Below are 27684 nucleotides of genomic sequence, written 5' to 3'. Positions count from 1 at the left end.
GAAAGTTAAATATACCGGAGACACCTGAAAATGGTGCCGAAGTTCAACCGTCTTTAAATAAATCCTACATCTATTTCTTCGGGAAAAAAATTGCATAGTGTATAGTAGAAAACTGGTACTACCTGGGTTATTTATAAGGAAAAAAAAACTAGCTTGAAGATATGCTCGTAAGTTAAGGAGTTTCTTCTAATAAGAAACACTGGGGCGGGTTTAGATTATGGATTGGAACCAAGAAGGAAGCTGTCGGGTGCGTTTACAATTACGATATATCTAAGCCAGACGACCTATCCAAATTAAACTTTTGCTTAAACCTGAGAATTAACTTTGTTGTGTAGAGGAGTCCTAAGGCTCGTCGTGATTCAACTTTTTACCAGTTTAATGGCAGGGTTGAGAAACGAACAGAGGTTAGTCATCATGATAAATTATTCCATTTTCGCTTTTATTTATTATAATAATAAGTGGTAATGGTAGGGCTTCAATCCTGCTCACTCACTTCAAACAGTCTACCATGGTAGCGTCTTAAACAGTCTGAAATTCTTTGTTTCAATACTTGTAGCTCAAAACGTGCTTCGTTACTTGTTGTAATTGGTTGAATTCCGTTAAATTAAAAAAATACTAAAAAAAGAGCTGAAATTAGCCTTTCCCAGGCTCACTTTTGAGTTATTAATATCTATAAATACAGGCTAATTAAGATTGTAATCCAACAATATTTTTCATGACTGTCAAGCAACATCAGCAAATAGTAATGATCCATCGAAGTATAATGACATACTTTGAGCTGTTAAGAGCCTTCCTAAACCCACAGTTAATTAACCAATGGACAACAAGAATTTCAAATACTCTTTGCTAATCTCTCATCTAATTTTCAGAAGAAAAATATAAATATGACTTCTGACTTAAACTTTTTCCAGTGGAAACTCATACATAATTAGGGTAAAAAATCATTTCATAAGTCCTTACTAACTTTGAGAGGTACACATTAAATACCTTTAATTTTTTTAATATCATTATTTTGTTCACACAATTAAATAAACATGCAATCATTTTCGTGACTTTACCGTTAATATTGCTATTACTCTGGCTGATACACTTTATCAATCAGTCAGTCAGTCGGTTAGGCCACAATCTTTTATCGGCTTATAGACGATTAAAATTCTCACTCTAATTAGTACGTACTAGTAGTTGTTTGTTTCAAGCGTGCTAAATAAGCAATCCCATTTTTTTCTGTTATTAAATAACCCTTATGAGTTTTTACTCCTATTTGGAAAACTTTGCAGTCAACCGAACGTACGTAATAAAAAACTTGATCCAAGAACTGATGTTATTATAATGTAACTTTCAAAAGATTAATCATGTTTCATTACCCTGTCTCATTATTTTTTGGGCGTCTGTCTGACACTGCAGGCTATTCATTTAATTCGAAAAGGCGCAATCAACGAGAAAATATTAGCTGGCATTTGATAATTGCGTTTGCGGGGGTAGAAATTCCTACACGTTCTTGTTTTCTCTCGCCCAAAATTGGCGCCGTCCGCAAATATAACTAAAGTACACACTTTTATACCAAACTTCTTTTGAAAGATTCTGTGAAGGTTTAAGGAGCTTTTCACGCTCTTCAGCCTGCCAAATTCTTTTGCAAAAAGATACAAAACTTTTTGCGTCACTACCATAAATTTGAATTTAAAATTGTCTCCTCTTCTGGATCTTGTTTTGACTTGGAGACTCTAAAGTATTGCAGCTATGTTTTTAATTATGGAGTTTTGCTCGACTAGATTGTCTGGTTCATAAGTGGTTTTACACCTACTTCTCCATGCGCCCAAGCAGTCTTCCTCTGGATATAGCGACTGTCGCAAACTGACTGTCAAATATCACCTAAGTACAATCATGACTGTACTCAACAATTCAATCAAATATATATGTTTTTTTTACAGGCCTTCCTCTTCAGTTCAAAGCAATTTGTGTATGTCTGGCGACGTCAGCCAAGTAGGAAAGAATTTCGATAATTCAATAATTCCTCGAACATAAATCTGTGTTATGAGGAGCCAGAATTTATTTTCGGCTTTTATCTTTTTAAGAAACGGTTTTGCGGATATTTCACTTTCATCACAGACATCCACAAGACGACACAACCATTCCACCATACTCTGTTAACGCAATAGATCTGTCGCTTGTCTTATATAGCACACTGATGCCATGTAATTTAGTAGGAGCACACATGGGAGACGGAATTCGACTGTCCAATTTGTGTAAAATGTTCTGCAAGATAGCATGATTCGTTGGTTCCAGTTGCATATCAAGAACCCTCGGACAGACACCATCGCAATAGTTAGCGCTGTAACCATTTGGAGCAATAATCCAGTTCCATTTTAACTTTTTAAAATGCACATAAACCCACCGACGTTGACATCTTTTAGGCGGTCTGCTGGAACGCCTCTGACGAGATGTGGACGTCATTGAGATATTTTTAGAGACGTGTTCTTCATTCTCTTCGGGAACTGAGTCGCTGCTGCAGTTTACATGCAGAGTTCTTGGAAATTTTTGTGGGCTCTTTGTATACGTTACCAAGAAAGGTGCTCTTTTACCATGTCCCCCGATACGAAAATCTGATGGGAAGGCACCAACGCCATCCACTGTAACACTCAAGCCAAAGTTTTCCTCGGGTTTCTCTTTCCAGAATTTAACCGCAGATGTAACATCAAACGTTATCCACCGACCAACGTTTTCTTTGTAACTAACCAAGTGGGAAGCGATAGGGACCCCTTTGGTCCAGTGCTGGTGATTTTTCAAACGCAGAATTCTTATTTTAAAGTAACCAGCTTCTCTAGTCCGTCCCAGCGGAGTCTTCTTGAAGATTCTCAATTCAGCTTTCTTGACTTTCTCTTCCACTACAATGGTGGATATGTTAAAATAAAACCCGTAATGCAGTGGTCCTTTTCTCTTGCTTTCCCCTGCGGCTAAAGAGAGTAAAACCAATAAATAACGCTTTACCTGGTGTTATGTTCTGATTACTTCATAGAATGGTTACCGTAACTAACTAAATGCCATTCTCGGTCAGGCATTCTAAGGAGCTAGCACTTACGTTCTCGGAAAAACACCCTCACTATCTCCGAGTCCCGCTGGTTTATTCCTCGGCGGTGTAAAAGCGCTCGCTTTCTGTATAAGTTGAGAAGAAATCTTGGTACGTCATCTCTCTGTTTTGATGATTGTTTCAATTGTGAAACCTCTTTAAGGCTAAACCCGCGAAGCAGTTCGGAAGGTTGACTGAGTGCTTTGTCGTTCGTCTGGTGTGTATGGCAAATTAACAAACAGAATAAAAGAAATGCTGTGAACATTTCGTGGCCGTTGTTGACTCGATTGCGTTGGATAGAATGTTGTCATTGAGTCGACAAAAGTGCAAGTTCTAGGACTTACTCCAACACCGCAAACTCTATATATACGTCGATACCAGAACGCCGTTTCTAAAATCGATCAGCCAACCCGTCTTTTATGCATACAAGTACAGACGAGCGGCTTCCTTTACAGTACAGTTCGACCCATATCGCAGGGTGAATATTCATGTGGGTGTTTTTCAATAAGGACTGAAGATGATATGACAAGCGTTCACGGTTGAGTCCACATGCGTCAAAAGATTACTTAGACTCGCTTGGAAATCTGTTAGACTGTTAGAGGCGCGGCGGAAACTTACGTATGCGCATTCTTCTCCTGTTTGGACCACTGTTGCTATTTTTAGTGTATTGAAAAACTAAGTATAAAATTGTAAACCTCTGACTTTCAACGAAGGAGTTTGTTAGCAAGCCCTTGCTGAAAATCTCTAAAAGTGATTTGATGTCTACATACATGCAAATTTTGCAGACGAAATTTAGGAAAACCAATTATTCAAATTGGATGTTGAAAAACCGATAACACGCCATTGTGAAGATGTTTAGAGCCTTCTATTGTTTTGAATTGGTAATAATTTCAAACAAATAATCAATTTCTCACTGCAAAGGGAACAACAGATCATTGTTGTCGTTACCGACGTGGAAAAACCGATTCAAGGAAGGCTACACCGAGAAACTCATTTCTACAGTGATGAAAGCTCCTTTGTTTTCGACAAGGAAACGGATGAACCTTCCTAATGAAAAAGTTATTGTTGTTTTCGATATTGTTCTTGTCTGGTTTCGTTAATTTGCAGATAGATTTGAGTTTTCACATACTTTCACCATTAAAGGTAACTCGTAAGGATTCTTTTAAATATATTCGAACTCAAAACTGAATGGATGGCGAAAAGTACCTAAAAGTTGTGAGACTGCTGTACACGATAACGTACATTCCCAACGTAATGAGTTATTACAGAAATTTCTTAACCATATCTTTTGTTTAAGGGCTTATAAAACTGACATAGATGAATTCATTTTAAACTTGATTAATGGCCTTTATAACCATAATAATGGGCTTATCGGTGTCAGAAACGCTTTTGAATTCGATGTTTATCATATCAGCGGGAAAAAAGAAACCCGGTGTCAAATTAAAAACTAAGATAATAGCTTCATGTGAAAAATCTAAAAGAAAAAATAACATTAACAAAATGCTTCGAGTTTCAGAAGAAAGTTTCATAAATCACAATTTTGCGATATTAGGTTTGGTCGATCATTATAAATGTAATCTGGTCATTTCGTCCAGTAGGATCAGGATGATTTCGGTTTTAGCCGAACTCTTGTTCGGACAGAAACAACGGAAATAGGACGGAGGCTTCCGGAATCAGACGGAGATGAGACCTGACGGAACCGTCCAAGAGTGGACGGAAATATCTGAACCTAGACCCACTCTAAGAAAGGTGTTCTTAAATTGTCCGATTTCGAAAAATAGCATCTGTTCCGACATCAATTTAAAAGAAAGCAAGAGAACCAGTTTGATATATGAGATTTATTTGCAGTGCCACCCACGCTTAATGGGAAATGATAATTACTTATCACCCACCAGGCCTTCGCTGATCTCCTTTTCTGGCCCTTTTTTCTCATTAAACTATCCCCACCTTTGTGCCTGTCACCAAAATTGCAGGCCTATTTGACAATATCATTACAGGTCACATAAGTGAGAAATTTGTTCCAAAATTCATGTACTCTGTCTTCGAACTTGCCGCACGCACACCGATCAGTGCATTTAGTGAAAGATGATCTATCCACGAAGGCCTGTTCGAGGTAAAAAGGTACATTTTCATTATATAATAACTGCAAAAAAAACTGCCATTAAAGGTTCTTTATGTTCTTTAGAAATAGAAACATTTTTTTCTGTTTTACTTCTAAAATATTTTACATATAAACAACTTTAATTACGTCGATAAATTGTTTTGATACTTCTCTTCCTATTTTGTTTTCAAAGAACGCAGCCATACGCTTTAAAATAAGCTTGATGAGATTAAACAATTATTCCTCTTGCAAATCGCCACGTGGGAGAGCATTCACTAAATATCTTTATTTAGAGAGGAACGCTTTTATAATAAAATCTTAACATGTTCAATCCTCCTCTGGTTTTTACTAAAGATTAACGTGCGTTGGCTGGAATTTTTACTCATTCTACCACTGCAATTGCCACAAAATGCGTAGCCTTATGTGTCTTACTTTAATTAAGGATGGCTTCATCCTCAAATGCGATTTTTAGACCTGACGAATACTTTATAACCATGTGGTATACAATTGCTTTTGTTCTATTCTCTGATGCACCAGGTAAAGAACAGTGCTTTCATGATCATAAATCAACACAAGCCAAAATTATGCAAAATTTTGGAAGGAGATGAAGGAAGATAGCCGACTAAGTGCGTATTTGAATGATTAAAGTTTAAAATCCATCTTCCAGTCCCTTGCTTTTACTTCCAGAGGTTACCAGTATAACATCATGAACAAACATATAGTCCTCAACATAAGGGACTGAGCTGTCAGAAACCAACATTGTACATTGTATTCCATGTTCCATACAGCCACCACCACAAACGATAACCACTGCATTGTCAAGCTGAGCTGAGAAGCGATCATTTCCTAGTGCAATTTTTAAAGGTGATGTCAAATAAATGTTTAAGACATTGTGGGGGACTTTCTAATTTGGCAGAGTCGGTACACCGACACGCTTTACTCGTTTGAGTCTTGTAGTGTCTTGACCGTCATAATATTGCTCCATCAGCCCTGGCGAAGTGGGCGGCGGACCTTCTGGTGGTAGTGACCCTGACACAGCCGTCCCATTTACGTTCTGAGTGTTATACGTTTGTGGACCGTGCCTTGGATAGTTTTGGGGTTGCGAAGGCCGATACAGGGAACTTTCTGACCTTGCACTGGATATTCCCTGCGTATCATTTGATGGAGAAAGATACCATGTGGCTCCCGCTGTGTTGTAATCTTCCTCAGGAAGTGTAAATGGGGGTTGGCTCTGTTCCATAGACCACAACTGGACCTCTTCACTCACAGGTACTAGCACCTCACTATTATGCCTAAAACGCTGGTTTTCAAGATCTCTTGACCCCCTCTTTCCACCTTTAGCTTTACCAGGAGACTTGGCCTTTCCAGGCACGGTGAGATAACCAGGGGGGATGTTTCCGTTCACGTAGCCGACGGATCTGGGCATTGCCACCCCTTGTGGCGGGTCCGCACTGTATCTTCTGCTCCCATCCATATCTAGAGATTTCGCCTTTCCTTTCTGTGACTTGCCTCTTCCAGGTTCGGTGTAATAACCTGCTGGGAAATGTCCGTTGAATTCGTCACGTCTTGGCGGAATCATCCCTAACCGCACCATTCTCTGCTCAGCTTCATTATGGCTGACATATCTTTGTGGCGTTCCTGGTCGAAGGCTGTTTGATCTGTCAAGTTCGTTAGAATATTTCACCATTGATTTTCCGACTATGAAAGGCTCATTCCCAGCTGCTCTAGTTAAAGTAGGCGGCGAGCTTAATAAGTCGTGCGGTTTTTCTTTAAGAACCCAGTTGGCGTTGTTGTTCGAGGACGCCATAGACGCAGAATTAGACTCAATTCCCATGAAGTCACTATTTCTACTGGCGAGAGCTGCTAAGCGTTGCCGGCGTTGCTCTTCACGCTCATCACGTCTCCGTTGTCTGTCTTTCCTAATTGTGCCAGAAAACAATAAATTCCCGATTAATGATGATCATCGAGATAATTCAGAGCGGTCACTTTGCTTATAAAAGGAACATGGGGGAAATAAGGTATCATAGTTTTTTTACTTTCCAAAAAATCTTTAAATCAGTATTGTTGAAAAAGTGTAATGATATCTAAATTTCAATGTAGCGTTCACAGAAATCAGATGATGAGAAGTTCAGTTTTCCTTTTTCTGTTTGCTGTGATGGTCATGCTTATCAATGTTTGTGATATTGAAGAGGCCTGGTCACAATTTTTGTGATAGTCAACGAAATTTCAAAATAAATGGAACCTTGGAATAATAGTTTCGTTGGGTAGACGAACACCAAAGATGAACCGAAGGGAACAACGACGGTGAATGATGAAGAGGATTTTGAAGGAATCTCAAATCGTTAATCAAAGTTAGACTGAGCTCTCGTGGATAAACAAATCATCACCAACTCTCTCTTTACTTGTTATTCTTACAATTTTCTGATACTGAATTAACCCAAGCGAAATTGCACAGTCTTCATGATAGTAACTTCGAATCGATTCCCTAGCTTTATAAGTAGTTACAGGCTTAATCATAACTGTTACAATTTCCTGAAAAGTGATTGGTGCATTAGCTGCCTTATTTTTCACTAATCATTCTGCAGAGCTGTAATTGGACAGTGTAATCGTACAGTTGGCTGTAATCGGACACCTGTAATCGGACTGCTGAAGTAGCCAATCATACTAAGTCCAATCAGCCAAATCCACCAATCACTGAATTAATCACGAGAACCATAGCAACAACCACTTATCCTTAAAAAAATTGAGGTATTTCCGAAATGGAGAGTATGATGATGGTAACATTTACTGATAACAAGAACAACGACAATGACAGTGAGTGTGAGTTGAAAATGATAATGACAACGAGAACGGCAGAAACAGTGATAACATAACGAATACGAAAGTGATAACGATAACGAAAAGCCAACAATAATAATAACAATGAGTGAGACGACAATGATATTATCTGATACTATAATTACCTGGCCCATAAAACGCAAAAGATGCCGAGAATACAAATCAGGACCAAAATCAACGCTGCCAATCCTGCCACGAGTCCTATCACCCAAGGTTCGGCTTCTACCATTTTCTGAAAGAAAAGAAATTATTTCAAGCATATTTGGAGTCGACATCAAATGCGTGGTAGGATTAAAAAAATCTTATCTCTCCTTATGCATTTACAAGAATAGGTAAAATTGCAAACTTGGGATGCTCGAAATTATAAGCAAGCTAGTGCTCTCAAATGTATGCTGAAGAACAAGACTCTCTTCTGTGCCGCGACTTCGCTAAAAAAAGCAGAAGGTTTTATGAATAATGATTTTTCTGCGCAGCACTTGTCTTGTTCGATTACATATTATTACGAAATTTCAAACGTAGGATACAAACTTTATTACTTGTCAAGGAGAATGAAGATTGCTTTGAAAGTCATGCAAGGTCAGAGACTTGCTTTGCTTTGCAACCTATGCAGAGAGGCAGAGAGCTGACCAGATGTATGTGTTTGTTATTTTGGGAATTAGAAGCAACGGGATAGAATTTTACAAACATTCCTGTGCGGGAGTCTCTATCCATTAAAACCTTATGCAATTCTGACGATGGTACAAAACGTAAATGAAATTATTGGATTAATATTTGAAAACCGAACATAACTAGACTACCAGAACACAATGCAAGTTATTTTAGGACCCTCTTCCAACCAAATATGAAGATCGAGTTCTTCTGTGCTTTAAAGCGACCATATCGGTGTAAAAATTAGCATATTTCCACGTGAATGAAGTAGAACTTGTTGAACGGTGCAAGGGACTCAAAGTTATGGCGGTGAACGAAATTTTTACAGGACTTCTTCTTCGAACACCTAACATGAAATGAGAGTATTGGAATTTGAAGCTGTTCTTTGCTATTAATACACGCTAAACATACGTATGCCAGTACAACGATAAATATAGAAAATCCAAGTTATTTAAGGTAACACGAGAACGAGTAAACAAATTATTTCCCTCAAATTATCTTTATCGTTCATGAGTCGGCTCGAAATTCATTCTATTGAAGAACACGTTCGAAAGACAAGCCTCTATTCTTGAGATTGCTATTATCAATTAATCTGTCGCTGCCATTTCACCTCAAAGATTATCATTTCTTTCGTATGCTGAAATATTTATGTCCAGTCATAGCTTTTAAATGATAGACGCAGAACAATTCAGAGAGATTGTGCAGTTCTCAGGAGTTTGACTTTGACGTTAAAATTTAGGATTTCTGATACGTGCCCGTTTTACAGCTAAGGTTTGTCAATGCTTTCTTCCTTCGCGAACTTCCCTAAATGTTGCATCCTTCACGCAAAACGTGTAGTTGAAATGTCGTGTAGATTTATACCTATTCAAGAGAATGCTTTGCTCGCCTTTCTCGCTACTTACTTCATCTGGCGTTTAAGATTTGTCTGAAGAGTTAAACTGAAGCACGCTGTTTTACTTTCCTTGATTCATCGCTCAGTGGCCCACTCATTAATGTAATACAAAGAATAGCAATGTTTTCTTCCTGCGTGCAAGCATAGAGTCAGGCATGCGTCGCATTCTTTCTCAAGTGCTTGCTAAAATTAAGTTCTTTATCGATCCCTCGACTCTTGTACGTGCCGATTGCTTATTGTATCGTCTGAAGAGGTTTCTCTTTGTCACGATCACACGTTTTTTCCACCGTTCCTTTTTGTTTTAAAATATCCCTCAAATGATAATTAAACTTTCTTTGTCCTAATGAAAATGCTAACGGTAGATTGTTAAGGAAAGTCGATGTATTTATTGTTAGCTTGGTCGTTGAGAAGAGAAAATCTTGCATAGATGTCTGCTAGAGATGTGAGTCACCCGCTAATTCTTCCGCTGGCTCTTCAGTTACCCTCACTCACTCTCACCAGCACAAGCTTCATCGGGTTGTTTATAAGCTCTAATCGTGCGTGAATAGACAACAATTACCTATTTCAAATTTTTGCGGCATTTTGAAACTCTAGAAACGTGACCGACATCGATTACAACGAAAATAGTTTACAAAAAGACACCAACATATCTGTTTTCTTTCCTTATACCTGAAGTTATACCATGAGACCTTACGTTGAACCAATAAAACTGATAATAGTTCTCTTGACTTGACAAGAGTTAAGAAAGGCCCACCTGTTTTCAGCCACTATTCACCCACTCCTTCGATGTGTTAGAGTATGTGGTGGTCGCAAATATAAGAGCATTGATGAATATAAAGATATCAGCCCACATAATATATTGAAGATCTTAACAAGAGCTCAAAAATTAACTTTTGTTATTAATTAATTAACCAAAGTAAGCAAATCAGTGGTTTTTGTGGGTTTTGTGTTAAGCGCAATATGATGTGAAGAAATCTAAAATTTTTACTGTTCTACGGTCTCAGTGAGACCGTCAGATAGTAGTATTTCAACAAGAGATGAACCTTCCAGAAAATATTAAAAACTATCCGACAAAGCCGGAAGAGAAAAAATCTAAGAAAATTTCGTCGCGGGCGAAAGCAGTCCTTCTGCTCTCCTAAAATCGTGCTCAAGGTGAGAAAAAAGAAATGTCCGAAGTAATGACAACTTTATGGCGAGCTCTCTAATTAGAGCAAGATTACTGCGTGAAACTGAACCGTCTCAAAGAAGTCGCATTCCAAATGGATGACACACGTTTCTCGAAAAAAGAGAAACTGTCAATTCTATTTTTCCGAGAAACGTGTGTCATTCCCTTGGAATGCGACTTCTTTGAGACGGTTCAGTTTTATGTAGTAATCTTCTTCTAGTTAGAGAGCTCGCCATAAAGTTGTCATTGCTTCGGACATTTTTTTTAAACCTCACCTTGAGTATGATTTCGGGAGAGTAGAAGGATTGCTTTCGCCCGCGAAGAAATATTCTTAGGTTTTTTAACCTTCAGAACGCTCTCAACGCACTTTTTTGAGTTGTAACTATCTTGCAAAGTACCGATATTTCACAGGAAGATGAGGAAAAAGTCAATATCGATATTTTCATTATATGTTTCGTGATAAATTTTTCTGTCAAAGGCATCAGTTCATGTTGTTAAACAAATTTATGGAAAGTCCAGATAATTATAACGTCATTGTTCATAAATCGCCATTTGGCAGGTCGATAAACTTGCACTGATGGTGTACAATGGTGTAAAAAAGCCCCAGCAATGGTATATTTATTGCCTTTAGTTAGTGAAATAACTGATACAAACTGCGTAGAACTCCACTCTCATGCAGCAGTCTTTTTGTATAATTTAAAGTCTGCCCTTGTACTTAACTCGAGCGGTGACCTAAAGAGATTGCTCAGATCCAATGATCAGACAATAACCGCAGAGTTAACGTGTTCCTCACACAAGTTCTTCAAATGATACCTTTGAGAGCCACTTGGGCAGTAATTTCTGCTGTTGTGACGTAGCGCGAGGTAATTAAGAGTAATTAGATGTGATTCTTCATTTGAAAATTCCGTACTACTACTATAGAACGAGGTACTTCTCTGTTTGAAATAGTCCTTGTTACAAAAACAGTTTTGAATTGGGCTTCGAGAAGTTGGATTCTAGCAAAAAATTTGAATCCAAAAGTCTGCTGGTAAAGAGATCCTGATACTTGTTTTAAAAATAATGATGGTTTAATTTGGAAAATTGTGCTCTACTGTCGTTTGAAAAAAAAAATCGTTTAATACATAAAAGAAATGTCTACCAATTCAACCCGGGCGTTTATAATCGCGTGACCCTTCACTGCTTTTTCCTTCCTTTAATTAGGAAATGCAGATGAAAGACAATATAGAAATTATTTCCCGCATATCGGTGCTGCTTCTGTAAGACAAAACTGGCCCAAATGGGGTTAATTTAGTGTTGTTTTGTTAAGCTTATATTTTTTTTTAGAAGTAAAAGATTATTACTATTAATTGTTGTTTACCGTGTGGTTGGCGCAAAATCTCGCCGTTGAGCATGCTACTTACGCATTTATCAATATATTTATCCTTATTTCAGGCAATTGATCAAACAAACAAACACAGAATGCTCTAGTAACATTCTTGTTGCAAAATATACCGAATATTTTATGAATAGGTTTCGTCGCGTGAATTCTTAATCAATACCATTATGATGTAAATTAAACGGAATATTGTACTTTGTCACATTGAATTTTGAAACATGCGAGCGTGGGAAGAAAGTGGGCAAGTTTAACATTGCTGGCACAAAATTCTTGCTTGTTTCAAAACGTAGAGCGAAATGAACAAAAAATTAAAACCTGCCAACCACTCTTACAGCAATACAGCACAAAATGATTTGCCTCATAACTGAAGATGGTGATGAAGATGTCCGATAACAACGACACAAGATATCTTTACAATCGATATTCGTTGTGACGTTCTAGATAATGCTGAAAAATCATACCTTCTGTGAAAATTCCTGCCCCTTTGCTTAGAGATTTTTCAGCAGAGCTCAGTTTGCGAGACACATGTTAAGTTTCTGAACATCACATTTGGGTGTTTTTTTTTATCATCACCGCATGGTTTCAAAGTAATGAATATTGACGGTGATGCTGATGTGTCATGATAGCAAAGCATCATTGGTGCCGTGTGACGTCAAACAAATCACCCGCTGTCGTAAGATTTACTGATTCAGTTGACCGATCAAACTTCCGAGAAACGAACACGAGGGAAGACTGGGCACAAGTGAAGGCTGAATTGCTTTGCGCAAAAGTGCAAAGTGCAGATTAATTTTGTAAGCAGCCAAAAATCAGCCGCGAAGAGGGTAAACGAGAAAAATGTGATCATTGATGATCAAACTTAAAGAAATAAGTTGATACTTTTAAGTGGCACACAAGATGAGCTGCAACTATCGAAGATATTGACGAATGTGCCGGTAGTTCTTTAACTGCACGGATTATCAAAAGAAATTTTGAAGTAAACGTCAAACATATACACGATGAAGTGACGTTAACATCCATCAGGGAAAGCTAGTTTTTAAAGCACAAGTAACACATTGATGACTGAAAAAAGAGAAAAAGAAAAAATATGTACAAATCCTAGCAAATAAATATAGCTAAGTCGCAAGCTTGAAAGCCTAAAATAAAATCGTTTATCACCACGTAACAGGATTTGATTAACTCTATCCGTCTTTCCGTCGGCCGCGGATGACTTCTCCAGTTTTTCACGCCATGCAGGAAACCCGTATTTTCTCACGGAAATAGTAAGATCCGGATTCTTAACAAAGTTGAACCAAATTAGTTTGTTGGTCTTTATTTTCCGCACTGAGAACCTTTCCTTCATTCTTTTCTTTTTTACTTCTCCGAAGCTTGTGAACAATTCAATTTGACTGAAAAATTCTTGACGATTTTTAGCATGATCCTAATTTTTTAATTTTTTTTGTGAGAATATGACAATGTGATATTCACTGCAAAAACGTTACTGGCGTCATCAGTGCGTGATCAAAACAGGAATAAAAGCAATATATTTAAAAAAGTAATAAACTGCTTTTCAGTGAATTTTCTATATGTGTTTTAATATTTGTTTTCGATTTTATGGGGACTCATCTGGTAGAACACCTTTGCTCGTTCTCTAGTCGGGCCAGATCAACCGAAAACGATGCAAAACCGATTTATTAAACTTTCAAACGCCGCTTTGGTCCCTTCACTCATCCTGTGAACATTCGGGATAGTGAATACCACGGTCATCAAAAACAAACAGAAAACTTCATTTGAGACAATCCGTTTTTGTTTCACTCATTGAGCGCTTTAATACCCATTTGCATGGAAAGGCAAATACGTAGAACTTAAACAGCAACCTGCTAATACGGAAAACACAAATCGCTGCTGACGTTATTTGTTTAGGACCATAATTCTTAGGACATTGTAAAAATCATCAGAATGTGACACAAGAGAAGATGCAGCAAGACAATATCAAACTTGATCGAAGGAACGTAACGTTATAAATTTGTTATTCTAATTCAACTGGACCAATTTCTACTCTTACTTCAGCTAATTTAGCAGGTTTATTGAAGTTTAGCAACATATAGTGAGTTGATAGAAAATTACCTAATTTCGATGCTTCAAGAATATTAAACTTAAGTTACCGCTGAGAACCCAAACCAGAACTCTAATGACCGAGATACGACAGCTGAATTCTATAAACATGAAATTGTAATCGGTCAGTTAGTACAAAGAGGTCATTTTGTCGTGACATTTTGTGCCTTCTCGAATAAAATGACTTCTAAAAGGTTTTTGTTTGCAGCAATGTGTTTTTTACTAGGTGACAAAGACGTTTATAATCCGGTCCTGCATGGGTAATGCAATTAGCTCTGACAAGCACAATAAGATTATGGTAAATAGTTTCAGTGTAGAGCTTACTAAGTTAAAGCCTTAGAGCTAATAAAGAAAGACGCTATTCCTCTGTTAATATAAATGTCGACTGCGTTGAAAAGACTTACCTTAAATACTCTCGAAGTAATTGTAGTCGCAGCGCGCAGACGTGACAATACTTGGTTCAAACGAATCCAAGATGTTATACAGAAGAGTTGAAACGAGTCCAATTTGTTAACCCACTCTGCTGGAATCAGCTAAGTATGTCTTCTTTAAAATACGCCGAGGGAGGAACTGTTACGGCTTACGTAAACTTCTTGTGTGCTATCGCTCCGTCGAGCCCTCACAGTGGAAAAAATGAGCAAATCATATCAGCTCAGCTATTCCCAGAGCACAATATTTGTCCACAATTTGTTAAGGCTATATCGGACCCTCTGCCCATGATTTGCGCAAAGATCACCCGTAGCTGCAGAGCTAAAGAAGGTGTAGTCCAAAATACTTATATCCGCGCTGATTTTTATGAATAAAGTACTGCAGTTCTCAAGAGCTAATACAAGCATTCGATCTCACTTTGTGTGAACGATAGCCAAACAAACATGACGCCAATAACCGTAGGCGGAGCTCTATTATTCATTTTGCTAAGAAAACCTAAAATCCTTAAAGAAAATTTAGAAATGAACAAAGCCATAGCGAAAGTTTAAATGTACCATTTTCGTTATTCCGTAAAAACAAACCAGCCAAAAAAGATATTCGCTGAACCTGTAGAGTTAAATAATCTTTCGAATTTATCCATTGCCACGTTTTCAAAATTAAACAGCATTTAAAAACTTACAGTACATTACAAAGGTATGTAAAGGAATGCAAATATCTGATCTGATAAAATGGCCTGCGATTGTTATCGGAGAGTAACAAAGAACGACAAGACAAATGTTCCACTAATGTCTTCAGCGAGGAATAAAGAAAAATTTCTGAGTCCCCCGCGGGGATTATAACCTCCGCCAGTTCTATTTCCGGCGGTTGGAAACTGCCAAACGAATTACGGATAACTCTGACCCATGTCCAAGATTCATCATGAGAGAGGGATCTTATTTACAAACTGCAAAGATCAGCAATGGTAAATGCTTCGTGTGTCTAAATAAATTAAGAGTTTTTAACTTTCTTGAGAAATTCAAAAAACAGAAATGACAATGTAAGCACGATGTCTTCCTTTCAAGTCATAGGCAACTCACTTGTGTATATATTATTGCACTTTGCATTCAATTCAAAAGGATCACTGATAAACCTTCAGGTACACGCGTGAAAATGTAATGCTCAAAGTTTACTAGAATTTACGATGGCCAACTAACAAATTACGGTTGGAAAATTCTATTTTAGATAGCAAAATCTTTATTTCGTCCCAGTGAAATTTTTTCTTAGCATACAAATGAACACTAAAGCTATATACTTGTCAAGGACTTTCCGGGAATAATTCCCTCATTAAAGATTCTCATGACGAAACTACGACGAAATTCGTAGCGTAACTGAGTAAGCTCTCTGATTGCAAAATCCCAATTAAATTTACTGGAAAATATTTGGCTCAGTTTTACAGCTTACTGCGAAGTGAAACGAAAGCCATGCACTGCTTCAACTCAATTTGAGAGGAAGGATTTTTTAGTACTTTGACCCCTACGAGAGATTAGCATTTAAAATTTCCTTACAATATCTCCCCCCCCGAATCTCACATTGAAAGTCACGAAAATCAAGGAATTGAGCACCAGCTAAAGAAGCTCTTCGTGATAGTTTGACAAATTCTGATCAGCACCTTAGAAAATATGTTGAGAACTATATGGAGAATGTGTATACTGATCATGATGTTAGGATGTAAGGGGTTAAAGATCATGCATGCATGCATGCGCGGGCTCGCGCGCGCGCGCGCACTGGACGAAAAAGTGGATTTGCACCATATTTGCGCAGTGTAAATGTCAGCAAATCTGGTCCAAAGCCGTAGCAAATGTGATGCAAATGAGGTAAATGCCACATTTGCTTTAGATTTGCACGGGGGTGGCAAATCCTGGTGCAAATGTGGCATTTACCCCATTTGCACCACATTTGCCACAGCTTTGGACCAGATTTGCTCGCATTTGCACTGCGCAAATTTGGTGTAAATCCGTTTTTTCGTCAGAAAAGAAAGGGAAGTGGAGGGAGGGAGGGGGAAGTGGAACGCCTACAAAAAGATTTATGGGAATCGTACAGTGTATCAGAAGGATTCATAGTTAACAGTTCGTTGATTTTTCATGCCAAAGAAGGAGGGGTTCACGAGCACTCCACGACCTTCCCACAGTCTTTTTGGACTATGTAGTAATCCCTGGTAGTGTTAAAAAATTTTGCTTCATCAGTGTTATAGTTATTCTGACAATGTATTATATCAAAAGGCGTCAATGGGAGAAAAATCAGTGATCATCTCCTGGTATACCAATGCCTTTTTTAATTTTTTCATTCCCCTTTTTAGACTTCCAAATCAACGTTTTGTCCTCAGGATGTTGCGTTGTATCTCTTAACAATGCTCTCCCATCTCAGACATCTTATGTTTGCATGCATTTCGTCTCATTTATAATCAAATTTGCGAAACGTTATATCTGGGTAAGTTTTTAAGTTTGTAACTGATGTATCTCTTAAAGAAAAAAATTACTTTTTCGAGTTATTCGCATTAGAAGCAAGGGCTTTTACACAATGGACATGAGATACCATTCCTGTAGTTATCTTTAGCCAATGTAATTGATTATATCAACATGTCGAGCAAGGCTTAGAAATTTGTTCTATAACACCATCCCATATGAGATGATACAGAGTAGTAATAGTGAATTAGGGAGGAGCTACTTCCTCAAGGCGCCACGCGCCGCCATAAAACCTAAAGCCAGCGATACACCTGGCGATTTTAAACGCCGATCGCGCGATCGCGGCGAACGGCGAAAATCGCCAGGTTTGCCCGGTGCGGCGATTGCAATTTTCCCTGATCACCGCGATCGGCGTATAAAATCGCCGATATCTGAAATACCAGATATTTGCAACTTTGTACGCCGATCGGGACGATCAAAATCGCCGCGATCGGCTAATAAATCGCCAGGTGCGTCACAGGTTTAAGAAGGCTGTGTAACGACGCTTACGTCACAAACGCTCCATTGCTTCGGTACATTCTTCTCCTGTGTAATGTTTAGCGAATGCACACAAGATTCTTAACCTTTTGACTCCTAACATTGTCTAATTTCTTCTTACAATATCAACCACGAATCACACATAAACGTCACAAGAAAAATGAAAATTATCACCAACCAAAGAAGCTCTTAGATTGTCAAAAAAATCTCCTTTTCAGCACCTTAGGAAATATCTAGAGAAGAGTTGGGAGAATATGCATACTGATGCTAGAGTGTAAAGGGTTAAACGATCACCACCTTGTATCAAGGGGGAGGCGTTAAAATAGTTTTAGAAACTTATAGAGGGACGCACTTTCTGCGATATTTCTCAGATTGTGATTGACAGCAAGAGCATGTCGAACGTTACGCTTATGCGTGGAAAATTGTTAAAAAAAAGCATTCCCAGTTTTATTTCTAACAGCTTTTCCGATTAACACTTTAAAGTATCTATATTTGTTGGACCCATTTAGAGATCACCTGTTCATTTTGATGGAACTGAATATGAACATTATAGCGCTGAGTTCATATTTTGGATTAGGACCTGCGCATAAATTATGAGTTATTCTTGACTCGGATAAATGAAACGAAAGTACCATGAAAAAATTGATTTTCATGTCTGTTTCCTTCGAAGGAGCTATAAAGAACGAGTGAATTAAAATATGACATTCTTTATTGTTTACATTTAACGGATGACTTGGTTTCAACTTGACAAGAGCACTTGATCTTGGCAGGGGAGCTTTAAAATTATTGGCCAGTCTGCCACCAAAACAGCATTTGCCCCAAAGACACTAATTAGATTCAGCCAAGCGAAGTTGAATAGCGTGAGAACTATTTGAAGGCAACAAACCTGCTTTTCTTGAAGAGAGATGGTCACTTTTGGCAGCCACAACCCTCCAGAACCTGTGCAGAAGATAGCAGGATAAATTTTGCCTACGATCACCGGTGAAACTCACAAACGAGGTATTCTTGGGTGCTTCTAAACATCATGATTCGTCTTCTGTAGATATATTGTGTTCATCTCTTGGTGCCGTCTTTCGAAACCGCGGAAAACGAATTCAACGCCTCATTGCATCGAAGTCTCACTATCTGTGTTCAAGGACTTTGTGCTTAATTAAATGGCGAGCGAGATTTAGGAAACTTAAGGTTGAAAATTATGAACTCGTCCCCGATCACTGCTTGCCAAAATTGACTAGTCTACAGCTTTGAATAAACTTAGGTATGACTCTACGGAAAGGCAGTCGTGCAGCTGTTACATAATGAGCGCTTTTTTCATCTCTAAGCAATTTATTAGTAAGGTAAACAAAAACAAACCGTGAACCACTACAAAGGATCACGTTACTCAGTTTCCATCTTGCTCCATTTCGCAATTAAGATACAAGTACATTATATTTAAGGGATATGATCTGTAGCTTCAGCGTACGAAACAAAAACACAATTTTTTTTCTTTTCCAGCCTGGTTAAATTGACACTGACAAGTTGCAAAATTTAAACCAAATAGAAAGCTCTAGAAAATACTGTTCATTTTGCAGGAAGAAGCCAGCTGGGCTAAGTAACAATCCAGTAATTTTTAAACTACTCGAAAGAAACAGGAAGCGATTAAGGTGGGTAACTACAACTAAAGTTTGATGACGTCAGATGGAAATCACTGGAGGCTATCTCTTTGATTTCTCTGTAACCAGCAACATTTTAGTTGCATCCGTTTTGGACCACAAAACGTCATGGAGGGCCACATTTTGATCGTAATTGATGGAATCTCGCCAATTCTATTTAGGATTCAGGTATAGTGCATGAAGTAAACATCTTTGTGCTAGTTCAGCTGTTTGATGATATCATAAAATTATGAAAAGCACGATGTTCCATCCATGACCGTAAAGTAAATTGTTGTATAAAATTTTAAAGTTCTCCCGAGACAATGATAGAGGTTCGAGTCAAATTTTGTTTACTTTCATTTATAGATGAACGTCCTTAGTAACGCCAAAAAGAAATTGCTAGACAATTCCAAGTTCAGTCATATTCCACTTTTGCACGAACGTGATTAATGAGATAATAAAAATTCCTCGTATTATGATAAATTTTTTCATCCGTGTGATAAATAATAACATTTCATTAACTATCATCTGATAAGATTCGTGTTCCCCAATTTTCCCATTCGTCCATTTGATGTCCACAATCCTCCACAGAAAACACCAGGTATTTGATAATCATAATTAACAAACAAGCTGTAGGTTAATTAATTGCTCGTCTGGAAAATAATTGGTAAAAAATAAATAAAATGCAGAAAAAAATACAGCGATTACAGTGAGAAGGGATTCAAAGAAACAGTAGAAAAGAGATTTATAGTCCGAAACAATCTGTCTGCATTAAAGGGTTCCAGTCTTCTCTATAGAAAGAAGGATTTTTATTCTATCCAAGCATCATAGTTTATTTATCAAGTTGATTTGAAGCAGTCCCTATGATTTATTCCATAACTTCTAGTAACCCTTGCCCTCTTCCGTGACCCCAAAAACAGTATCACACTAACAATCTCCATCCGCCATCATCGCTTTAGAATATATCTTGTGAATTTATAGCCTCCTAAAATCTTCAGCTCATTCAGTTTTGACTTCTGAGTAGGAAAGTATCAATTTGGCTAAAAAAGATGACTGTGTTGTTTTGAACTTACAAAGGGAAACCAAACACATTTTGTGTGGACAGCAGGAGTGAAGGACACAGATTAGGCACACCAATTTAAAATTACGCTGAAAGTCAAAGAAGAGAGGAATGAAAATAGAAATGACTTAGTAATACATAAAACATTTAACTTTGATTTAAAGGCTCCTTGAAGCCGCCCTGAATTTAAACATAAAAGCCGATTTTTAATCATCATTTTACTCTGTTCATTCTCTCAGAATGGATCGGCGGCAAATTTCCGACAGAAACGTGTGCGGTGGCGTTGGGACTACATATAGCAATAAATTATTTTTGGCTTTTCCCTTTCTTTTTTTTCTATGACAACATCCCCACAATTAGTTATATGGTAATTTTTGGAAAAACAAAGCAAATGATGAGATTTGTTTGAGCTTGTAGCTTTTGTTTCTAGAAAGCGCTCTTTTTTGGAACAATAGGAGACACGATTCTTTGTTGCTAAGATATTTTGAATACCGCTGCTAGGATAAAGGGGCCTGTAAAAGCTGATTGCATTAAGTCACTCTCCACCTTGAAGTCTGTGCGAATGCTTCGGTCAGTGCCTTTGGGAAAAAACAGAAATCAGAAATTCCGGATTGGCGAACGTGAAGTTATTAGAGGAGGTTTGGGCACACAGACAACGTCGTTGACAAAAGTGAGTCGAAACCTAGCAAAATTTAGCACTATTGTCGGTTTAATCATGATCTAAAAGCGTACATTGTAAATGAATCGAGGACCTGGTTGATTTGTCAAGTCTGCATTTATCATATTTATTACAGAAGAATCTCGAACATTAAACATAAAACTGCTAGAAAAAGAATCGAAATATAGCTTGCGCTGCTGTAACGAAATCTTAACTTCTGCAAAAGAATAACATTTATTTACAGCCTGTTTGTGGCTTATTAATATTTCATGGCACTACAGGCCTAAGTAGAATTTTTCTTGAAACACTTAATTATGTCACAAGTCAGAACTTTCAGTTCATGTGCACAAAATATTTTTTTTTATTTCTCACTCTTTGAAAAACATAAATTTGGCGAAGGTTTCTCTAGCAAACCCACTGACAGACTTGTTTTAACACGATTTAGCTGTATAAGCGAGTTATTTATACCCTGCAACCAGACTGGCAAATGAACCGAGCAATGCAAATATTACTCTAAAACTGAAAGCAGTTCCGAATTTTTTATTAACTTAATGGAAAGCTTTCTGTAGGGAACGATCTAGATATTGCGTTTTGACATTTTGAACATATATGCCGACACAAGATTTTTAATTTAGAATACTTAGTTCATAACTTGACGAAAGACTCGTGTTTTTTGTTTAAATTAGTTCTCTCCTTCTTAAGCATAAATTAAAGAAGAACTTGTCAGTAATAGACACCTGTCTTATCAAAAGATACCACGCTCAAATTTATTGCACCATTAAATCGATTCTTCTTCTCCGGTTCCATCATCGAGGTGAAACTGTAACACGCCAAAATTTCACAGCAAATTATCAGAAATTTTTACTGCAAATTACTTCGCGACTGAATCGTGGATCCTATTATTCATAACGTTTACCTGTTTTATTAAGGTGTGAGATTAGAAATTATAAACGTTTTAGCTGTGAACACTGTCCATGATCCACACACTATTTACCATTTCAAGTGCGAATTCGTAAGTTTACCTACGTTGAAAAAAATATCACCACTACTTACTTCTCACGAATTAGTGCAAGCCCGTGATAGTAGCCGATTTTGCCTTCTTAATTTCAATATTACCATTTCCTTATCTTAAACAGTATCGAGATGATGACCCACGCAACGAAAGGCAACTTTCAAAGTGTGAAGACGAGAAAAAGCGAAAGAAAGTAATGGGATATTATTTTCTCTTGGTTAAAGATTTGTCAGAGTTGTTCGAAGTATACATGAAATGAAAGAAAATTACTCGTCTCAATATGGCGATTCATATGGAAAAATTTTTTTGTTTACCTGTTTCTTTGGTGTAAGGAATGTTTTTGTGATAGTTTTTATCTTAAAAGGGCCCGCAGCGGAAGTTAATGCACCGAGTTGACTATAAGGCAGATGGCCATAAAGGCGATCAGTATGCAAATCATAAGGCAGTTCAAGTGAAAAGTGTTGTCCTTCCAAACTTCTGCTGCGTATACCCTGCGTATACCCTAAATATAACGTAAAAAGTTTGGAACTCACAATTTACTTTGTAATTTTTAGATCTTTTGTTATTTCTTATCTCAATAACTTTATAATGTTTCTTTTACATATATCCTTTCGTATAGAGATAAATGGAGCTCTGGTGGATTATTTTGGCTGGCTGTGGAGGAGGCCTTCTTCTCGTCGCTTATGTGGCAGTTGTCATGTACAAAATATGTCGTCGCAAGAAAAGGTGAGGAAGTATACTCAATTTTACAGCTGCTAGTGTCGTTCACAAAATTGCTAACTTTTGAAATTAGGTGTTGTTGACTTCAGTACTTTCGTAAATTTATTATTAACTTTGAGTCTTATGTGTACCAATCTCGTTCATGAGGCACCAGAAATTTTTCTTTTCCTATATGTAATGTTTTATCGCCAGTTTCGCTGAGCTAAGTATATGAGGAAAACTGAATAACCAATTCAATTCGTGCAGTCAGCCGTCAATGGTACATTTTAGATTAAAACAACATTTAATAATCAGCCCTGCAAGTCACGCTTGTGATCATCAGACCAAAGTCGAGCTTTGATGAGAGCTGATGGTTTGTTTTTGTGTGCATGAAACAGAGAATTTCACGGGAAGTCACAAATAGTGAAAAAAATACATTTTCTTTAGTGATGGAGAAAGTTATTCTTACTGCTGAACCTAGTTTAATTCTAAAAGCCCCTCGGCCAAAAAGGAATTCATCAAGTCAAAATTTATAGATAAACAGATTGCCGCTGGCAAATCTCCATGGCTTTCTGTGGCTACAGACACCCACGTTAGCTTATTTACGCGCGGATCACCAATAGTTAGCGTCAAATTTTTCTCGAAGCTTACTTTGTTCGTATTTAATAGATGACTGTCTTTTTAAAAAAAAAGGCATATCCTCCACTGTCAGTATTAATGCTAAGAAAATATTCTTTCTTGGCTTTTCATAAAACAGGTTCATTTAGTGCTTGACTATGGGATTGTATATCATACAGTAGTCTTACATAATCTTTTTCGTTTTTGGCCGCATCGTTACAGGGTTCAGATGAACCAAGCGGGGGATCCTGAACGCTTCACTGATGGTAAAGATTGGGTAACTCACGTCAATCCAAGCGTGGTTTCTGAGAGAACAGAAGACGGACTCTGTATGGACACTAAAAGAGGTTCTACCAAAATTCGTCGTAAAGCTTCCACTGTGCTTATACCAAACACTTCTGTTAGCGAGATTCCAGGGACTTCAGACGCAGTTCTTCGATCCGTGCAAAGCGTTACATCTCCGAAGGCTAACTCTGCAAATAAACAAAACGGATCTCGGCCGACGGTTGTCGAGAAGCAAGCATCCACTGGACAAAAGTCACCTTCTGATGAAAATAGTAAGGCCGCACCTCCCTCAAGTAACAGTCCTTGTCTGGTCCAAAGGTCTGAATACACATGGGAAACATTGTTACGCCAACCAAGCGATGTGAGAAAAAACCGAAGCCAGTCATTTAACTGGGAAGTTTCGGAGCCAAGAAAACAAAACATGACTACTCGCTCCTTGAAACTAAAAAGAGGTGAAGAAGGAAGGCGATTTGTAAGAAGTAAATCCCTCAAAGGATACACACAGCGCGAGCTAGCCATTCTATCCACAGAGGAGATGCCTCCATCAACCGAACTAGTTCTTTCTGTAAAACGCGGTGGCGAAAACAAGAAAGGGAAGAGCCCCCAAGAACCTGAGAAGGATCAAAGCACAGACGCTGATACACGGAAGAGAATGTCTGTCAAATCTATGACTGCTGAGAAAAGCATAAAAATCAGCAGATCAGGATCTGCACCATCCATGACAGCTAAAGAGAAGGCAGTTAAAAATGCAGAGGCAATTATCAAACCTCGAACGAAATCGTATACATGGATTCCAGAGCCAGACTACCAATCGGTTTCCATCGAAGAGATCGTTTTAGCAAATCGAGAAAAAAACAAAGTTAATCGCGAAGATCAGGTGTGCATAGTGGAGATTCGCAACGAACCAAATGATTCAGATTCACACGTTAGCTTGTCTGCAGGAAACGAAGCCCAAATGATCGGTGCAGCGCAAGACGTGCCTAATGAAGAGCAATCGCATGAAGAACAAAACGACTTCTGCACTATGATTGATATCGTTGATACTGCGGTTTCCTCACCGTGCCCAGGTGTTGCCAGAAGAGTAACAACAGTTATGGATGATGACACCCCAAACACAAAAGAAACGGAGGAAACCAAGATTCTAATGGGAAGTAGCATAAAAAGAGAATTATCTGCTAAAAACCAAGTTAAAAAATTGGAGGCTACGATTACCAGTGAACAGCCAGTTACTCACCATGACCAAACTTCAAAAACAGAAAGTAATAACGCAGATGAAACGAATGTATCTTTTGGAACTGATATTAACAATAACGTCAAAACATTGTCCGGTTTTAATCAAAAGCCACGGCCGAACAAAGCGATAACAGTAGAGGCAACAGTCCACAATATCCCTAATGGCCATCCTCCTTTCACAACCAAACCATCTGAGGTCAGATCGATTGGAAAATTGACTATCGTCAAAAATGTCGACGTGCCTTACTACCAGAAAACACAGGATTCGCGAAAGAGTATCGATAGAGCCTCCTCTATTGTTACAAGGCAATCATCTAATGCAATGTTGATTGGAAATGGGGGACTTTCAACAGGGAAAACCGATGAAATTCATAAAATTGAGACCTCGCCGATGCCTACGCCTGTACCCTACTCAATACAACCACGGGCTTCTAGCCAAACGCAGGACACCACCAAAATAACTATTTTATCGAAAGATAATCAGAAAAATAGCAACGCAGTCCCTCAGCTGACCTCGGCGGAGGTACTTCAAAGGGCGTTACAAAAATCTGTGAAAGGCAATGCAGTGAACTTACCGCTAACAACGACAACACCAACACCAACTAAAACGTCAACAACAGCAAAGGAGGTAGACACCGAGCTTACTTTAGAAGAAAAGAAGAAAGTGTGGAAGCGAGAACAAATAGTGGATCAGCTGCATGCCGCTCGGACAAGAAATGAAAACCAGAGCTACGTATTTGGCACAGGACTGGCTTACCAGTCTTGCATGCCTGAACTGCAGAACAGGCTTAAACAATTAACACTTACAAAATGAATTCAAGGATGGAATAATGCCAGAATGTTAACCACTCAAGAAAGACCTTACAAACTGTTCCATAAAAACGCTCTTCTGGTCAATAAAATAGAGCTTCCTCGTCAATGGTTAACTATAAGCTAGCCCGGCGAGGTTTTTAATTGTTGTTAGAATCGCAGCCGGAATTTCTAGAAATTTTTAGTGGCCGAAGATTCTCAATGAAATATTCTATGTCAAATATAAGTAATTGACGTACTATCGACGAGTATAAGCCAACACATTGTACGGATATGGAAAGAGGTTCGACTAGCCTCTAAATTCTATTATTAAATAAAGAAATAATACATTATCGTATACTCTTTGCGTATCGTTCCTTCTCGGAAAAAGGTAAATTTTAACGCCTTCACTCCCAAGAGTGGACCTTTGGTAGTCAATATTTGCAATATCAACTTGGTATTGCAAATATTGTACAGTGTCGAGTGAAAAGGTGACACGATGATCATGAGAGGGAAGAAAAATATCAATAAGGAGTGGTCTGATTACTGAATACCAAATTCTTTGAGCTATAGTTAACTATTATATGACAGACATTAAGAGAATTGATATTGAGATCTTGGTAGTGAAACAGAGTTGATCCGCAGGTACATCTTTTTGGAAGTAACGTTGTTGTATTTGACACGGCCCCGAATCATTTGAATAGTTCTCCAGGCGTAGTCAATCAGTAATGTGATAATATCAATATAAATGAATATTTATGTTTTAAAGCAAAACAAATTGATCATCGAGGAAGGCCCCCCCCCCCCCCCCCCCAAATCCCCATTTTGTTTTTTTTTTTTTTTCCCCAAAGTAAGGGGTAAAAAAAACCCAGTACTGGATAGGCTACGCCGGATTTTAATATCCCTTTCAGCGAGTGCAAAACCAGTCCGAGGAAGCATGCTCCCGAGTTTTAGGTCTAGCTATTATGGTCTGCGCGGCTTCAAGCAAGCTCCCCACAACGCATCCATAACGCGCTGCAAAAACCTTATCCTAGTGATGAAGCCGAAGACAAACTTGCAACAGAGCGTCTATTAGAGTGTTTTTTAATATACGTCTGATTCAAGTTGCTCCAGATATATAATTGTGTTATACCGCCGAAACCACTTTCAGAAAGCCCCCCGGGAATTATTAACGTCCGACGACTCTTGGGCTTACAGAGGAAGGAGTGGGAACCTTATTAACAAAACGTCACCAGCGCAACACACTAATTCGTTGAGTTTTCCCCTTTGAATTTATACCGCCCAGCAATCTCACCACCCACTCGAATAATTATAATGCAAATGGGGACCGCGGTTATAAAAAGAACCCTCTCAAGTTTTTTCTTTTCCTTTCTCCCTTCTTTTGCGTGGGGAAAGCGGGAAGCGCAATGTGGTTAGGGGCCACCATACCCCTGTGTGCGCATAAGACCACATTAGAATCCACTTCATCGGTGGGTTTGGTGGTTTCCATTTTTGAAAAAAATTATCTTCCGAATGATTTGTGCCCGTTTATAAAGTTTCAAGAGTCAAAACGGTATTATACCAAGAGAATATCAGTTGATACTATCTTGATAATACCGAATATTGCGTGGCCTCGCCGTTTAGGTTGGCTTTCTTAGGGTTGGGGCAAAGGTGCTCTCAGCTTCACCTCTGGTAAAACGAGATACAATGCCACTGCTTGTACCACAAATTGTAGTCGTTCATCATAACCAACAACTTTTTTAATAGACCCTGCCTTATGTTGAGCAGCTGTGCAACGACGCTGCAAATACTAGAATTGTTTTAACTATCCCCTGGAAACTGTCATTAAAGGACAGCTAAGCGTCACCTCCACTGTGAGAACGACGCACCGCCGGGACCTACGGTCAGGAAACAAACTACAATTGTCACAGATATAGGAGCATCCCGTGAGTTTTGATCTATGAACTTACTTAGCAGTGTGAATAGTTAGGTAAAAAAGCTTAATATAAGGATGCTTGAATAACTGCTATTTTAGATAATGGAACACCTGGTGATCCCTCACTAAGACCTATGTTCATTCATCTCTTGACAAGAAGAAACAGGGAGGTTATCGGGAGTTCGAGTCATTAAGCGATAAGAACA

General features: G+C 38.3%; 3 protein-coding genes across 12 annotated transcripts; 1 reads left to right on the top strand and 2 right to left on the bottom strand.

Moving 5' to 3' along the window:
- Positions 1-409: 409 nt before the first annotated feature.
- LOC131772915 (bone morphogenetic protein 6-like) lies at positions 410-3598 on the bottom strand. Its single transcript, XM_059088879.2, has 2 exons — positions 3077-3598; positions 410-2951 (listed from the first exon to the last, which is right to left on the bottom strand). Exons 1-2 carry the CDS (start codon positions 3327-3329, stop codon positions 2101-2103), a joined length of 1104 nt encoding a protein of 367 aa, XP_058944862.1. The 5' UTR covers positions 3330-3598; the 3' UTR covers positions 410-2100.
- A 1289-nt stretch (positions 3599-4887) lies between these two features.
- LOC131772948 (uncharacterized) lies at positions 4888-14805 on the bottom strand. Of its 5 annotated transcripts, XM_059088916.2 has the most exons (4): positions 9554-9664; positions 8801-8997; positions 8129-8235; positions 4888-7084 (listed from the first exon to the last, which is right to left on the bottom strand). In XM_059088916.2, the coding sequence occupies exons 3-4, from the start codon at positions 8230-8232 to the stop codon at positions 6070-6072; spliced, it is 1119 nt and encodes a 372-aa protein (XP_058944899.1). In that variant the 5' UTR covers positions 8233-8235; positions 8801-8997; positions 9554-9664; the 3' UTR covers positions 4888-6069. The 5 variants fall into 5 exon arrangements, with proteins under 5 accessions (XP_058944899.1, XP_058944898.1, XP_058944896.1 ...); XM_059088915.2 differs by lacking the exons at positions 8801-8997; positions 9554-9664 and adding an exon at positions 14579-14805; XM_059088913.2 differs by lacking the exons at positions 8801-8997; positions 9554-9664 and adding an exon at positions 12545-12694.
- A 3612-nt stretch (positions 14806-18417) lies between these two features.
- Positions 18418-25921, top strand: LOC131772921 (uncharacterized). 6 transcript variants are annotated; one of them, XM_066165902.1, is made up of 6 exons: positions 18418-18580; positions 19150-19221; positions 20771-20939; positions 22064-22132; positions 22559-22665; positions 23479-25921. In XM_066165902.1, exons 5-6 carry the CDS (start codon positions 22565-22567, stop codon positions 25586-25588), a joined length of 2211 nt encoding a protein of 736 aa, XP_066021999.1. In that variant the 5' UTR covers positions 18418-18580; positions 19150-19221; positions 20771-20939; positions 22064-22132; positions 22559-22564; the 3' UTR covers positions 25589-25921. The 6 variants fall into 6 exon arrangements, with proteins under 6 accessions (XP_066021999.1, XP_058944872.2, XP_066021998.1 ...); XM_059088889.2 differs by lacking the exon at positions 20771-20939; XM_066165901.1 differs by lacking the exon at positions 22064-22132.
- The last annotated feature ends 1763 nt before the right edge of the window (positions 25922-27684 follow it).

This window comes from Pocillopora verrucosa, chromosome 4 (assembly GCF_036669915.1).
Source record: "Pocillopora verrucosa isolate sample1 chromosome 4, ASM3666991v2, whole genome shotgun sequence".
Classification (NCBI taxonomy): domain Eukaryota; kingdom Metazoa; phylum Cnidaria; class Anthozoa; order Scleractinia; family Pocilloporidae; genus Pocillopora; species Pocillopora verrucosa.
The sequence above is the reverse complement of the archived record's forward strand: the minus strand, read 5'-3'. Positions and strand labels throughout refer to the sequence as shown.